The sequence below is a fragment of the Drosophila takahashii genome, chromosome 4 (genome assembly GCF_030179915.1).
Source record: "Drosophila takahashii strain IR98-3 E-12201 chromosome 4, DtakHiC1v2, whole genome shotgun sequence".
Taxonomy (NCBI): Eukaryota; Metazoa; Arthropoda; class Insecta; order Diptera; family Drosophilidae; genus Drosophila; species Drosophila takahashii.
The window spans coordinates 2,292,774-2,306,511 of record NC_091682.1 but is presented as its reverse complement, the minus strand read 5'-3'; the positions used below and the strand labels follow the sequence as shown (position 1 = coordinate 2,306,511).

The following is a 13,738-nucleotide window of genomic DNA, read 5'->3' as shown; positions in this document are numbered from 1 at the left end:
CTTGAATTTGCCACTGATCGGCATACACAAGTTACTAGCTGATTTCAAGTCTGACCTAACGGTAATAGTATGCGTGTATGAAAGGAAATTTGCGAGTCTTTCTTAGGGATGGCTGGTGCTAGAAGAAATGCACAAACATAAGCAGGCATAAATAATACATAAATCTGTCGGCGGATGGAAGTCTGGACGGCCGGATAAACGGGGCAGAAAATGTAGTCCTTTGTAAGCTATGCGCGGTCCAGTCAGCCTTTTGTTTGCGGCTTTTTGACCAAACAAGTGCACCATCAACAAACAAACAATAAACACACAAAGCGCATTCAGTAACAAAACAGTCATAACACAAAGGCAAAGCTCTCTTTGAACTGCGATTTGTAAGAGCCCCTTGATCCGTTCACATCCCTAGGTAGACAAAAAGGATCTGCCAACTGTTCGCGATTTTCTAGCCAACTTCGTGCCACATATGTAAATTTAAATTTTTTCCCGCGAAATGTCCAAGGGAATTAATTTATTACTATAAAGAGCAGTGGTGGATCTAGGATTTTGTTGCGGGGTGTTATCAAAATAATTTGTTTGTTGCAGGCTTTTTGAATACCTAAACTCTTTGAAACTAAACTCTAAACCTTATCCGGCATGATAAAGATTACGGAAGCTAGCTCCGGCAAGCCGAAGTTGTAATACCATTTGTATTGCACTAACGTCCATACGGATTTGCGGACAGGCGAGCATGGGTAGATCGACTCGGATTTTGGTGCTGATTAGAAAACGTCAAACTTAGGACTGTTATTATTAATAACAGAAATTTATTATATCTTGGCCAACCAGGGGTTTAACATCTAACAGCCACTTAGCACCAGGAGGGGCTACGCCCCTGATTAGCTCACATAAAAAATTAAAATGTGATTTATCCGATTGTTCCTATAGCAGCCATTAGATATAGTAGCTTAATACGCAAACATTTTTACATTGAACAGGGTAAACAGAAAAAGTACGAATTACAAGGTTAGATGTTTTTAGGGCCCAGACTGCCAAACTTACTAAAAACTGCGAAGTCTATGAGCATTACTGTGCGCTACACTTCTACAAACTTTTGACCAATACTCTGTTTCCATGAAACACACATTATTGTAAGTAAACGTGATCGGATAAAATTCCTTGTGGTTCTTCAATTTGCAAAGTGGCAAACGGTCTTTTAAAAACGTCTGATTTCAGACGTGAACTTTTCCCTTTGGTCCTTTCGAACCGTATTCATTTTTAATGCCAACACGTGTTTGAGCAGCCGCATTAGGGCTACTACCACTGCTCGTAAACAATGACGGCCACAATCAATAGAAAAGGCCACATGTCATGAGAAGGTTAGGACCTCAATTGAAAATTCATTATTGCACCAGGAGGTTTTTTATGCCCTTTGGGTGTTTTGTAGGTCTTAAAAAAAGGGAAATAATATTTATTGTATGCACCTTGGAATACACACCAATCGACCACGTGCCTACTTCGCGAAATCGGACACAGTTGGTCCAAAGAAATGTTCAAGTAAAAATGAAACACCAAATCGATATTCCTTACAAATTTGGGCAATGTTACAATTACCCTCCCGAAGATAAATAGATTGAAGCTGCATTAAGAAAGTGTTCAATTTGACTTGAATATTAAAACAAGAGAGGAAGCTAGCTTCTGCTAGCCGAAGCTTATATACCCTTGCAGATCATTCATTTTAACTTACAAAAACATTAAATTTAGATTTACTTGCTTATATGTTAAAACAATCAAAATGTTATCTGCTTTCGTATTATTTCGGCATTATTTTTGTATCCTTCCTATGGGAGCTATGTAATATAAACATCTGAATTTTGTTAAATTTAATTCGAAATTTTGAAATGTGAAAGAAAAGCTATATCTCAGAGAAGAAAAAAATGTAATAAAAATCAAAAAAGGTATAATTGTTTTCCTTTTAATTTCCAATTAATTGTCCGACCGTTCCTATGGCAGCTATATGATATAGTGATCCGATTTTTTTAAAAATTTAATTCGAAATTCAGAAATACTTTAAAAATAATGTTCCCAACAGTAGGAGGTAATATTTCACAAAACACCGAAGATAGATTTGTATATCAGTCAGAAGTTTGCAACGCAGTGTATGAATTCTTGATCAGCATCCGTCTGTTTCTACGCAAACTATTTTATAAGCTATCGGGATGAAACTTTTCCAAAAGTCTTCTTTCTATTGCAGGTAGTATATAAGTCCGAACCGGCCGGATCGGACAACTATATTTTATAGCTCCCATAGGAAAGATCGGAAAAAAAACCTTAGGGTTTTTGCGTCGCTTTGCGCGATTGGACTGTGGTGCAGCGGTAGGGCGTAAGACTCCAACCCGAGTGGTTGTAGGTTCGATTCCTGACAGTGATCAAAAGTAAGTTGTTTTTTCTGCCCATGTTTATTTCCCTAATTCGTTTACAGATATGATTTTACAGTTCCCAGAAATTCACGATTAAGCATGCCTCCCAAAATGTATCCAAGCATTACTAAATATTTTTTTTAATTTGTCTCATTTTTAGGGCAATTTGCCTTTAAATAATAGAAAATGAAGTCCCACCTTTGAAGTTCCGACTTATATATTACCTGCAATGGAAATAAGACTTTTGGGAAAGTTTTTTTTGCGTAGAAACGGACGGACAGACGGACAGGGCTAGATCGACTCGTCTAGTAATTCTGATCAAAAATATATATACGTTATGGGGTCACAAACATCTCCTTCACTGCGTTGCAAACTTCTGACTGAAATCATAATACCCTCTGCAAGGGTATAAATATCTAGATTTTGAAGGCTTATAATTTCTAAACGACTTCAGCTACCGACTCGTGCTATACCGCGTTGAAAAGGTAATTTAATATGTTAACCACTCTGTTTTTTGTATGTCGTTGGTGCATCGGTAAGAGGTGTTTTTGTTTTATATAGAGTATTCCCTCAAAATTAGAAAAAATGTACTTGGACACATTTGCAAAGTCCTAACTTTTTGAAAAACGGGTGGGACATTTCCCAATAACATCCGTTATCCACTTTGTTTGCACTTGCCGAAACTAATTTTGTATTTATTTATGTCTTATTTTCGGTTCCTGTTACTTGCTCTTTGCTTCGCGTTGCTGTTTGGGAATAAGAAAGTACAACAACTATTGAGGGTGTAATTTTTAAAGATACACTCGTTTTCATATATTTAGGCGTCTATAAATATTGATATTTAAATACGGACACGAACGAGCAAAAGACTATCTAAAGGAGAGCAATCCATTGAAGTAAATTTGCGGAAGCTATTTGTAAGTGTACAAGTCAATATTTGTGTCTACAAGTGTATGAGAATCCACATCCACATAGCCGGCGAATGTGTTCATATATATAAAGGGATACGGCACAACATCACTATGCCTCTTGCGGATGGAGTCGCAGTGAGCGGAAGTCATCATTATAAATAAAATGTTCAGTTCAAAGCGAATAGGGAAAACAATCATTTGTTCTTGAAGGGCACGGCAGTGCTGAATCTAGTGTATGGGACAGAACTTGTGTGGGTTTGTCGTGCGTCTAATACCGAATATAAATTATAGTTACATTTTGCAGATTTAACATTTATAAAAAGTTCGTCCACGTATTTTTAGGGAGTTACATATGGTTTTAAAGAAATCTATGTTTTATTCTTTTTCAATAAGTTAAAGTTGTCTAGATTACACTCCCAAAGTTGCAAGTTAATTGGACCAATACTTTAGAAGAAATAGTCGTCGAATGTTCATGTGGGTATATACTTTATGGGGTCGGAAACGTCTCCTTCACTGCGTTGCAAACTTCTAACTGAAATCATAATACTCTCTGCAAGGGTATAATTACGTTAAACAAATTCTAGCTTCAGTGTTTTTATACCCTTAAAAAATTTGCAACGCAGTGAAGGAGTATATATAAAGTATAAATATTCTTGATCAGCATCAATAGCCGAGTCCATCTAGCCATGTCCGTCTGTTCGTTTCTATGCGAACTAGTCTCTCAGTTTTAAAGCTATCGCAATGAAACTTTCCCAAAAGTCTTCTTTCTATTGCAGGTAGTACATTTGTCGGAGCGAGCCGGATCGGACTAGTGTATCTTAAGGCTCACATAGGAATAATCAAACAAATATAAGAAAATTTGAAAAATTTGTAGGAAGATTTTTGACAACTTAAAAACAACATTTTGAATAAGCAAATCCCTGGATTTGCACCGATAGAAAGAGCATTGTTCTATAGGTATTTACTTTGTCTGCAAGGGTATATAAGCTTCGGCTGGCCGAAGCTAGCTTCCCTTCTTGTTTTGTATTGTTTTTAGTTGTGCCGTCAGTTGAAAAGGATGGTTCACGCCAAATGCTGTGGGATTTGACTTCGTTGTAATTTCTAATCTTACTTTTACAAAAATATGCTCAGATGTAAGCAACGTTTTTCTTTTACACTTTCAAAAAATAATGATTTCTGGGGAAATTACTTTAAAAAAAAAGAATTTTAAACAATGCAAACGCTGTGGGATTTAACTCCGTTGGATTTTCTAATCTTACTTTTACAGAAATATGCTTAGTAGATGTAAACAACTTTTTGCTTTTACACTCTTGAAAAATATTGAGTTTTGGAAAAGTTGTATAAAAAAACGAATCGTTCGTGCAAATGCGTGTAAATGTACCGTTCATAGCTAGAGAACGATTGAAATAAAGATCGAAAGAGAAAAGTGTTAAAACTAATCAAATAAAAACACCTCTTAACGAGGTAAAAAACTAGTGACGACCGCACCTTCAACATACAAAAGTTCTGATATCAACATTTGTGACGAAAAATTATTACACTCGTCATTAAATAGACTTTCTAATATTTTCTCATTCGGCCCGCCCTAGCAAACTATTCCAACCTTTTTCCCTTCACAGGCATTTTCTATTGCAGCGTGCCGAATGAGAAAATATTAGAAAGTCTATTTAATGACGAGTGTAATAATTTTTCGTCACAAATGTTGATATCAGAACTTTTGTATGTTGAAGGTGCGGTCGTCACTAGTTTTTTACCTCGTTAAGAGGTGTTTTTATTTGATATCAGAAGTTTTTGTTTGCTTACTTTTGCTCTCATAGAAGCTAATATATACATTTAAATTTAAATTGGTCAATCATAATTTTTAAACTATTGTATTTTAACAAATTGAGTTAAAAAGGCGTTGAAGTATTTCAAAATACCTTTTAAACGAGGTATAGCACATGTCTGTACCTTTAGTAGTGTAGAACTTACAAACTAACGAAATTTAGCTATTTTTAGCTCTTTCCCGCTAAAGTAGCGGCTTTTTCCAAAAGTCGTAGAACAAAAGATTCCTATATGGAACTCTTAAGTGCAAATTTACTGATTCCATGACCCTAAAATACAGTTCGGATACCCTCCCACAAAATTCAATACTCAGGGAGCGTTAATTGTTCGAGCTGGCAACAGTGGCTATTTTCGTATAAAAATAACTATTAAACGTGACTTTTTACAGTAATGTGTTATATACCAAAATTTAAGGAATCTCAAGGGCTATACAGTTTAAGGTTTTAAAGAAAATCGTTAGAGCCGTTTTTGAGAAAAATAAAAAAAAGCTAAAAAAAAAGTTTTAAAAAATTGTCTTTTGTTCATATTTTTTTAACTATTACATTTACACAAATTGCATATAGAAGGCGTTTATAACATTTCAAAATACCTTTCAAACGAGATGCAGCACAAGTCTGTAGCTTTAGTAGTATAGAAGTTACGGCTTTCCGAATTTTAGCTATTTATAGCTGTTTTCCCGCTAAACTAGCGAGTTTTTCCAAAAGTGGTAGAACAAAAGTTTTTTATATCGATGTGATGAACGTCATATCAAATTTTCAGAACTTAAAAAACATGTTTTGGACAAGTGGACAAGTGGACAAGTGGACAAGTGGACAAGTGGACAAACTGACAAACAGAATTAAATTTTCATTTTGGGAAGAAGAAGAAAATCTTATTTTGGCTATAACTTTTGAACGGAGCGTCGGATTTTGACAAATGACCCCTCATTCGACGGGTATTTTCAAAAGGAATACAAGTAAATCATTGCGAGGGGGCATTTATCCCCACCGGCCCCAACAGCTCCAAATTTCTAAATTTTTACTTTTTCACTTTCACCGCTCTCTCTCCCAATCCAATTGATTTTCTTAAAGTCTTGGTATGCAATCCTTTAAGTTTTTGCAATACCTTTCGATTGGTGTATTACTCATTACGATCTGACTATCACAGCAGATTTTCATTTCTTCGTGTATATATAGTAGTCGCCTTCGCACACTCTCCTGGTGCGCTTCGTCACTACATGGACTGCCGTCCATAGTGATAAGTACAAAATAATTATCTAGAGGTCTTTGCTTCTTTCCTAAAGGATTTGAAAACATTGTATTAAAACTAAACTAACACTGCCAACAACGCCAAATCCTTTCTTCCTTATTCTATATGGTATCAATTACCTGAAATGTATATAAACTTCTGCTTGCTTTTTTTTTCTTGCTTAGGCATATTTTCAATTGTCTAAGAAAAGTTGTGGTATTATTCCCTTTTAAATGTTCATACATATATTTTCATTGCATAATTTACTAATGCAGTGCTTTGCTAGTAAACGTGGGTAGATAAAAATAAAATTAAAAGGAGCATTAAAAATGTAAAAGTTTTGTGCGCATGTACAGAAGGTTGCTATCCAATCCCTCAAACCAGAATACTCTCATCAACGTTTTCGGTAGTTTCGATGACCGGGTGTAATGGAATTAGATTAGATTGCCAATCAAAAAAAGGAAGCTTGTTCAAATTTTCAGTCCTTAGGGAATAATTAGCACAATGTGGATGGCCACACAACAGGAAGGCTTAGATTAGAGATACATACACTGATGAAATGGCTAAAAGCTACAAAATGTATGGGTTCACCCCAGTGGCGGATCTAGGATATTGTTGTGGGGGGTGATATCAGAACAATTTTCATGTTGCATACTTTTTGAATACCAAAATTATATTTATTTTTAAACCGAAAGGGGGGTGATATATCACCCATATCACCCCCCGTGAATCCACGCCATCCCATAACCCATTTTTTAAAATTTAAAATCACACTACTCTTACATCTTTCTATAATATATTTTAGACAACAAATATACCGAAAACGTTGTTAAAATTTCTTATTTCGATTATGTATACGTTATATACCCCTTAAATGTTAAACTTTTGTCCCGATCTAAGAGCTAAGAGCCTCTTTTAATTAGCAATTTTTGGAAACAATTTTTACAGAGACCGCCGATATGCCGATATGCCGCCTCCTGGAGAAGATCAAACGAATGAGAAGGAACAATCCGATCTAGAGATGATTAAACAACTTCAACTAATACGAAGTCGATTACTAAGTCAGGTGAGTCTCATCCCTTCACAGAGAAAATTATAAAACGTTTTAGGTGCCGTTTTCATATAAAAACGTTTTAAGTTTAAGTTGAAGGTGAAGATCGAAAATAACTATCTTAGATATTAAATGGATGCCTAAATCACAAGACCAAATAACGGTGCGTTCTAAATCTGAAGTCGATAATGCAATATCGCTGGCACGAACTTTATTAAGTTAAGTTATTACTTATATAAGTTATTGCTTATACCCGTGCAGGTCGTTCCGATAATAGCTATAGCAGGCATTAATAACACTATGCAACATAAAAAATTTACTTCGATGGATGATATATTTATACCCTTGCAGAGGGTATAATGATTTCAGTCAGATCTTTGCAACGCAGTGAAGGAGACGTTTCCGACCCCATAAAGTAAATATATTCTTGATCATCATAACTAGACGAGTCGATCTAGCCATGTCCGTCTGCCCGTCTGTTTCTACGCAAAACTAGTCTCTCAGTTTTTAGCTATCGGGATGAAACATTCCCAAAAGTCTTCTTTCTATTGCAGATAGTATATACGTCGGAAACGACCAGATCGGACAACTATATCTTATAGCTCCAATAGGAAGAATCGGAAAAAAAGTTTAAAAAAATTCAATCTTCGGTGTTTTTTGAAATATTACCTTCTACTCTTAAGAATATGAGTTTTGTAAAATTTTTGAATTTCGAATTAAATATTTAAAAAATCAGATAATTATATCATATACACAGGAATTATATCATATACACAGGAACGGTGCACTTAAAGAAACGCCTTTGATATGAAGCGTCCCATATATACTTATATTTGCAGTAGTCTTCTCCCGCAGACTTCCGCTGCGAATCATCACTACGTGGACAGCCGTCCACAGTGATACCATTTGGTTTAACTAAAGATACGATTCTGCATAGGGGTAGTTCGTTTCCTATGCCGCTCACTCCTAAATATATCACCTAAACACATAAGTCTAACGCCAAATAATGAAAGACCCTTACTTTATACTTTCTTAAATACCAACGTAAAAGTGGCAAGAACAAGTCAGTGGATACAGCCTTATTTGAAGACCACCGTAAACGAGAACAGCAGTAAGTTAAGGGAGAAAGTACAAGCCATTGGAAAGAAAAGCTTATTGTTAGAGTCCTGAATGGAGAGAACAATACAAAGGCTATTCAAACCTGCGCAAATGATGAAAGAAACTGAAAGCACCAACTAGGACTTACATACAAAGCGTCACAGTGCCGTATAAAAGAATAATAAGAGCCTATTCAGACGTTGAGGAAAATCAAATAAAAATGGAATTTAATGTACAAATATTACAATCATAATAGGTATTGTAGAAGATAAAATGTTCGCTAGGTGCACATTTGTATAAATCTAAATAATAAAACAATATACAATGTATTTTACAAAAAAGTCGATTGTATTCGAGGCAACTCTGAGTGGTTTATTGAAAACTTTGAATTTTCGGATTACGTGACTACTTATTTTAATTTGTACATGGTAATTTGTCAACAGCCACCTTAGATGTAATACGTGACTTTCCTACAGTCCCTGATGCTTGGTTAAAGGAAGAAAATCTATTCTTGGTTTACCCTTGCAAGGGGTGCTATAATTTCAGTAAAGAACTGAATTCTTCACATTTAAAGACATTATTGACCCTTTGACCCTAGAAAGTAAATATAACGTATAAATTTAACTTTCAAAGTTTTTCAATTGAGACTCACAAGTATGAATACTCAATATTTTTAGCACATGGCTCATTCTATGTGAAACGTGACAGGTCAAATCTCAGAAAAAATCTAAACTTTTTTTTCGATAGAGGATTGAAACATAACGGCCATTATATTTGTATACACGTTACTCGTAGAGTAAAATATATTTTATTCGTGCAAAAGTATGTAACTATGATCACTAGCTGAGTCGATCTAGCCCTGTCCGTCTGTCTGTCCGCTGAGATCTCGGAAACTACAAAAGCTAGAAAGCGCAAGTTTATTTCACCCGAGCGCCACGTCTGGCGGCCACATCTTTAAGGATTTTAAAAATGTATAAATGAAATTTTACAGTGTTTATTATTACCTATCGAAATGTAGAAGAAATGTTTCAAACCGTTAAAAAGTTATGCGCGATCAAAGTTTTATACATATCATTCTCCTTCGGAATCCCTTAAGGGGGAGGTAGGGTCTTTGGCACCAAAAAATCGACTATCTTTTCGATTTTTTCTATAAAAACTGGTTGAATGGATTTAATTCAAACCTTTTGTATATTATTAAGTGTCATTTAAATATCATCCACTAATTTTTATAGCCGATACTATCGGCGAATATATCGGTGGCAAAGCGATTGCTGGACCACTATTAAAAAAAGGCGGTTTGCGGTGTTCACTGTACCTCCGCTAAAAATGATCGGATTTCCATGTTGTTTTTACATTTCGCTTAAGAATAAAAGAAACCCGCCCCCTGGGAAGCCCTTTTTTTAATTTTTTTATTTTTTACAATTTTTTTCGAAAGTCCAAAGTCAAAAATGCGCTTTTCACCTAAAAATCTTGACTTTCGGCTTAAAAATACAATATTTAAAGTTAAAAAATAAAAAAAAAAATGCTTCCCAGGGGCGGGTTTTTTTTATGCAGAAAAATATGCGACAAATTTGAAAACGATCGGTTGAGCCGTTTAGAAATGCTGATGAACACAGACTTTCGAAAAGTGGTTTCGAGAAAAACGCACTTAAAGATTCACTCATGTACCAAAGGCCTTAGAGGTTAGGGTACTAGTTTTAGCATAACTTCTAAAGTTTTTGTCCGATTGACTTAAAACTTTTTTGTATAATCTAAAATGTTAATCTACAAGAAAATTGTTTTTAAAAAAATCGATGCTTTTTTTGGGTATAACTTTTAAACGGTGCATCGGATTTTATCATATGACCCCTCATTCGACGCGTATTTTCAATAGGAACACAACTAAAACTATAGGAGGGGGCATTTATTTTTTCACCGCTTTCTCTCTCTCTCTCAAGCCAATTGATTTTCTTAAAGCCTTGGTATGCAATCCTCTTAGTTTTTGTGATACCTTTGGTTAGGTGTATCACTCATTATGATCTGACCATCACAGCAGATTTTCATATAGAGTATTCGCCTTCGCACACTCTCCTGGTTCGCTTCGTCACTACCTGGACTGCCGTCCACAGTGATAAAGTTCAGTATTTTGCGATTTGTGGGAGTTATATTGTTCGTGACACACTGCTAAATAAAAAGAGGCGGAAAAACAAGTTATGTGGCACGCCTACATGTAATTATACCCGTTACTCGTAGAGTAAAAGGGTATACTAGATTCGTGCAAAAGTATGTAACAGCTAGAAGGAAGCGTTTCCGACCCCATAAAGTATATATATTCTTGATCAGGGTCACTAGCCGAGTCGATCTAGCCATGTCCGTCTGTCCGTCTGTCCGTCTGTCTGTCTGTCCGTCTGTCCGTCTGTCTGTCTGTCTGTCTGTCTGTCTGTCTGTCTGTCTGTCTGTCTGTCTGTCTGTCTGTCTGTCTGTCCGTCTGTATGAACGCTGAGATCTCAGAAACTACAAAAGCTAGAAGGTTGAGATTTCCCACACATATTCTTTGGCTTCCTACGCAGCGCAAGTTTTATTTTTTTTATTTTTAGCCGAGCGCCACGCCCCCTCTAACGCCCACAATCGCCCACTAACGATTTTAAAATGGGTCCCGCGCCCACATCTTTAAAGATTTCCGAGAAGTATAAATGCAATTTTGTTGTGTATATTTATACCTATCGAAATGTAGAAGACATTTTTCAAATCGGACCATTCATTAAAAAGTTATACGCAATCAAAAATTATATATCTATCTCCCTCGCACTCCCTTTAGCTGAGTTACGATTATTAGTCGGGACACCAACCCGACACAGCGTTCGCACTCCCTTTAGCTGAGTGACGGGTATTAGATAGTCGGGACAACAACCCGACTATAGCGTTCTCTCTTGTTTTAAGCTAAAATGATTATACACGGAAAAATGAAAATCTGCTGTGATGGTCCGATCATAATGAGTAACCTATCAAAAGGTATCAAAATTATCGATGTATTTTTCAAGCAAAAAAATCATCCACTTGGAAAAGCCGTACAAACAAACGAATTATACCAATCGGCTACTATTTGTGTGCTCTATCCATATCCGCAATGATCTTTTACTTCTTGATTTTTATACATTTTACTCCATTTTAATAATTATTTGTTGAGTTTTTTTCAATCGCTCAAAGAATAATTATTGTTATTGTGAGCAAAAAAAATATCGATCAAAAAATAATGACTATTTTTTGAGCGTTATTTTTTCGTTCGAAAAACGAAAACGTTCAAAAATCAAGCCCAAACGGGGTCAACAAGTGCGTAAGCCCCATTTTTTGTCAGTTTATGAACGCTTGTTCATAAAATTTGACCGCAATATTTGGCATGCTTTGAACGAATGGGTCCCTTTTAGAACATATTGGTGTTGAATTAGGAAGATTTAAGAACAAACGTTCAAAATGTGAGAAAAAAAAGGAGAACGGATTGTTCGCAAATCATGGGTGTGTATATTTGTATATGGTTTCAGTAATACGTTTAAAATTTTAGCAAAATTCGATAAAAAAATGTTCGGTGTGCCAATATTAACTTCTTTGCAAACTCTGTAAAATGCAAATGACGTTAGTGGTCTATTTTCACATACATTAAATATGAGCTTCTAATCCTTTTTTCAAGCTGTTTTTCTTTACGTGTACAAATATGAATATGTTTTGACCATCAAATATATTCGGACTTATTATGCTTATGCTTCACCACCACCCAGTGGGAGTGTACTTATTACTCACGGGGGAATAATTCTAAGCATTGAGTAACGGTGAGGTAGCAGATTTTCAGCTGTAGCTGTCAATGAATAAGCAACTTCAGCGGAGTTCAGGTTCAGACTCCGGCTTAACTAAGCTAATCGGCTTGGAATCACGCTAATGTGATGTTTATCTGTCCCATACTTCGCTGAAAAGAAGGGGATGATTGACGACGATGATGGGCTGATTGTTATTGTCAATGCGCAAAAGATCTAATGAAATCTGAATTTTCCGGTTTACGGTTGTTTTTCCGGGGTAGCTGCCACCAATATGGGCTTTAAAAAAAGACAATCACATCGCCGCCGCAATGTATAGTCCCAACGGAAGATACTATCTCTTACCTTAGAAGTTCAAAAGGTCCTCATTAAAAGTATATTTCACACATAGGCCTAACCCTATGCAAATTAACTGCTCTGAATCACTCAAAAACACATTAAAAACAAAAGAGAACGAGTCGAGTACTTCGACTATCAGATACCCGTTACTCAGCTAAAGGGAGTGCGAGGGAAGTTTAGATCCAGTCGTCAAACTTAACTTTTAAATGGGTACACTCGGAAAAAAAATCGCCCTAAATTTTAGAAAATCGCCATACTTTGAAAATCGCCTTGAAATTCAGAAAATGTTTATATTTTTCAGAAATATTTTTCTAAATAATAAGAAAAACTTACCCTGATTAGATCAACTCCTCTTGTTATCCACTTTTAGAAAATTTTTCTGTTATTCAGAAATTTTTCTTTCAAACTAAGAAAAAATCGCCTTACATTTTAGGAAATTGGCCTAATCGGTAGCCTAGGGGTCTAATGCGAGCGGATTATTTGTTTTCTACGCTTATATTCGGAAGCGTGTGTTCGATCCCACTCCGAGGTGGACATTTTTTGCGTCTTTTTTTTTTTGGCGCATTAATATGTATACTTTAATACAAATAAGGATTAAGGTAAGCTAACACACACATAATGGATAAATATGAGTATAAACCTAGAACCCAAGAGAACAGAATGAGAATGTACTTTGTACAGCGCCCCTCGTGATGCTTCCCTGGCGCAGCTAGTAGAGTGTTTGACTGCAAACTGTGAGGTAAGGGGTTCGATTCCCGCGAGCGACCAAAATGTTTTTCTCAAGATAGTAAGTTATTTGATTTTTATGTTTATCATTAATAAATAATATAATAATTTCAGTTATTATTTCAGATAAAATATAAGATTAAAAGTGTGTTTGTGTACAAGCATCGTGACGTCATCCATGTGTTTAAATAGAGGAGAGAAAAATAAGTTGAGAACCGAGAACCCCAACAACAACATCCCACACTGACAGAGGGGTGGAGTCGGCATAACTCCCGATTCCCCGATTTTTTTTTTCTTCTTCTTAGTCAATTTTGCAAAAACTAACCCTAAATTTCAGAAATTTTTTTTCTAATTTTTAGAAATATTTTTTCCAAAGTATGGCGA

General features: G+C 35.7%; 1 protein-coding gene across 2 annotated transcripts in view; it reads left to right on the top strand.

Annotated features, from left to right (window-relative positions):
• Positions 1–13,738, top strand: part of Sox102F (transcription factor Sox102F) — an 84,348-nt gene that overhangs the window by 22,030 nt on the left and 48,580 nt on the right. Inside the window, exons 3-4 of one of the 2 annotated variants that reach the window (XM_070218076.1) lie at positions 2,228–2,408; positions 7,304–7,421. In XM_070218076.1, the coding sequence (XP_070074177.1) occupies positions 7,323–7,421 (99 nt within the window). In that variant the 5' untranslated portion in view covers positions 2,228–2,408; positions 7,304–7,322. The remainder of the gene's footprint in view (positions 1–2,227; positions 2,409–7,303; positions 7,422–13,738) is intronic. The other variant, XM_044395348.1, reaches the window with a different exon arrangement.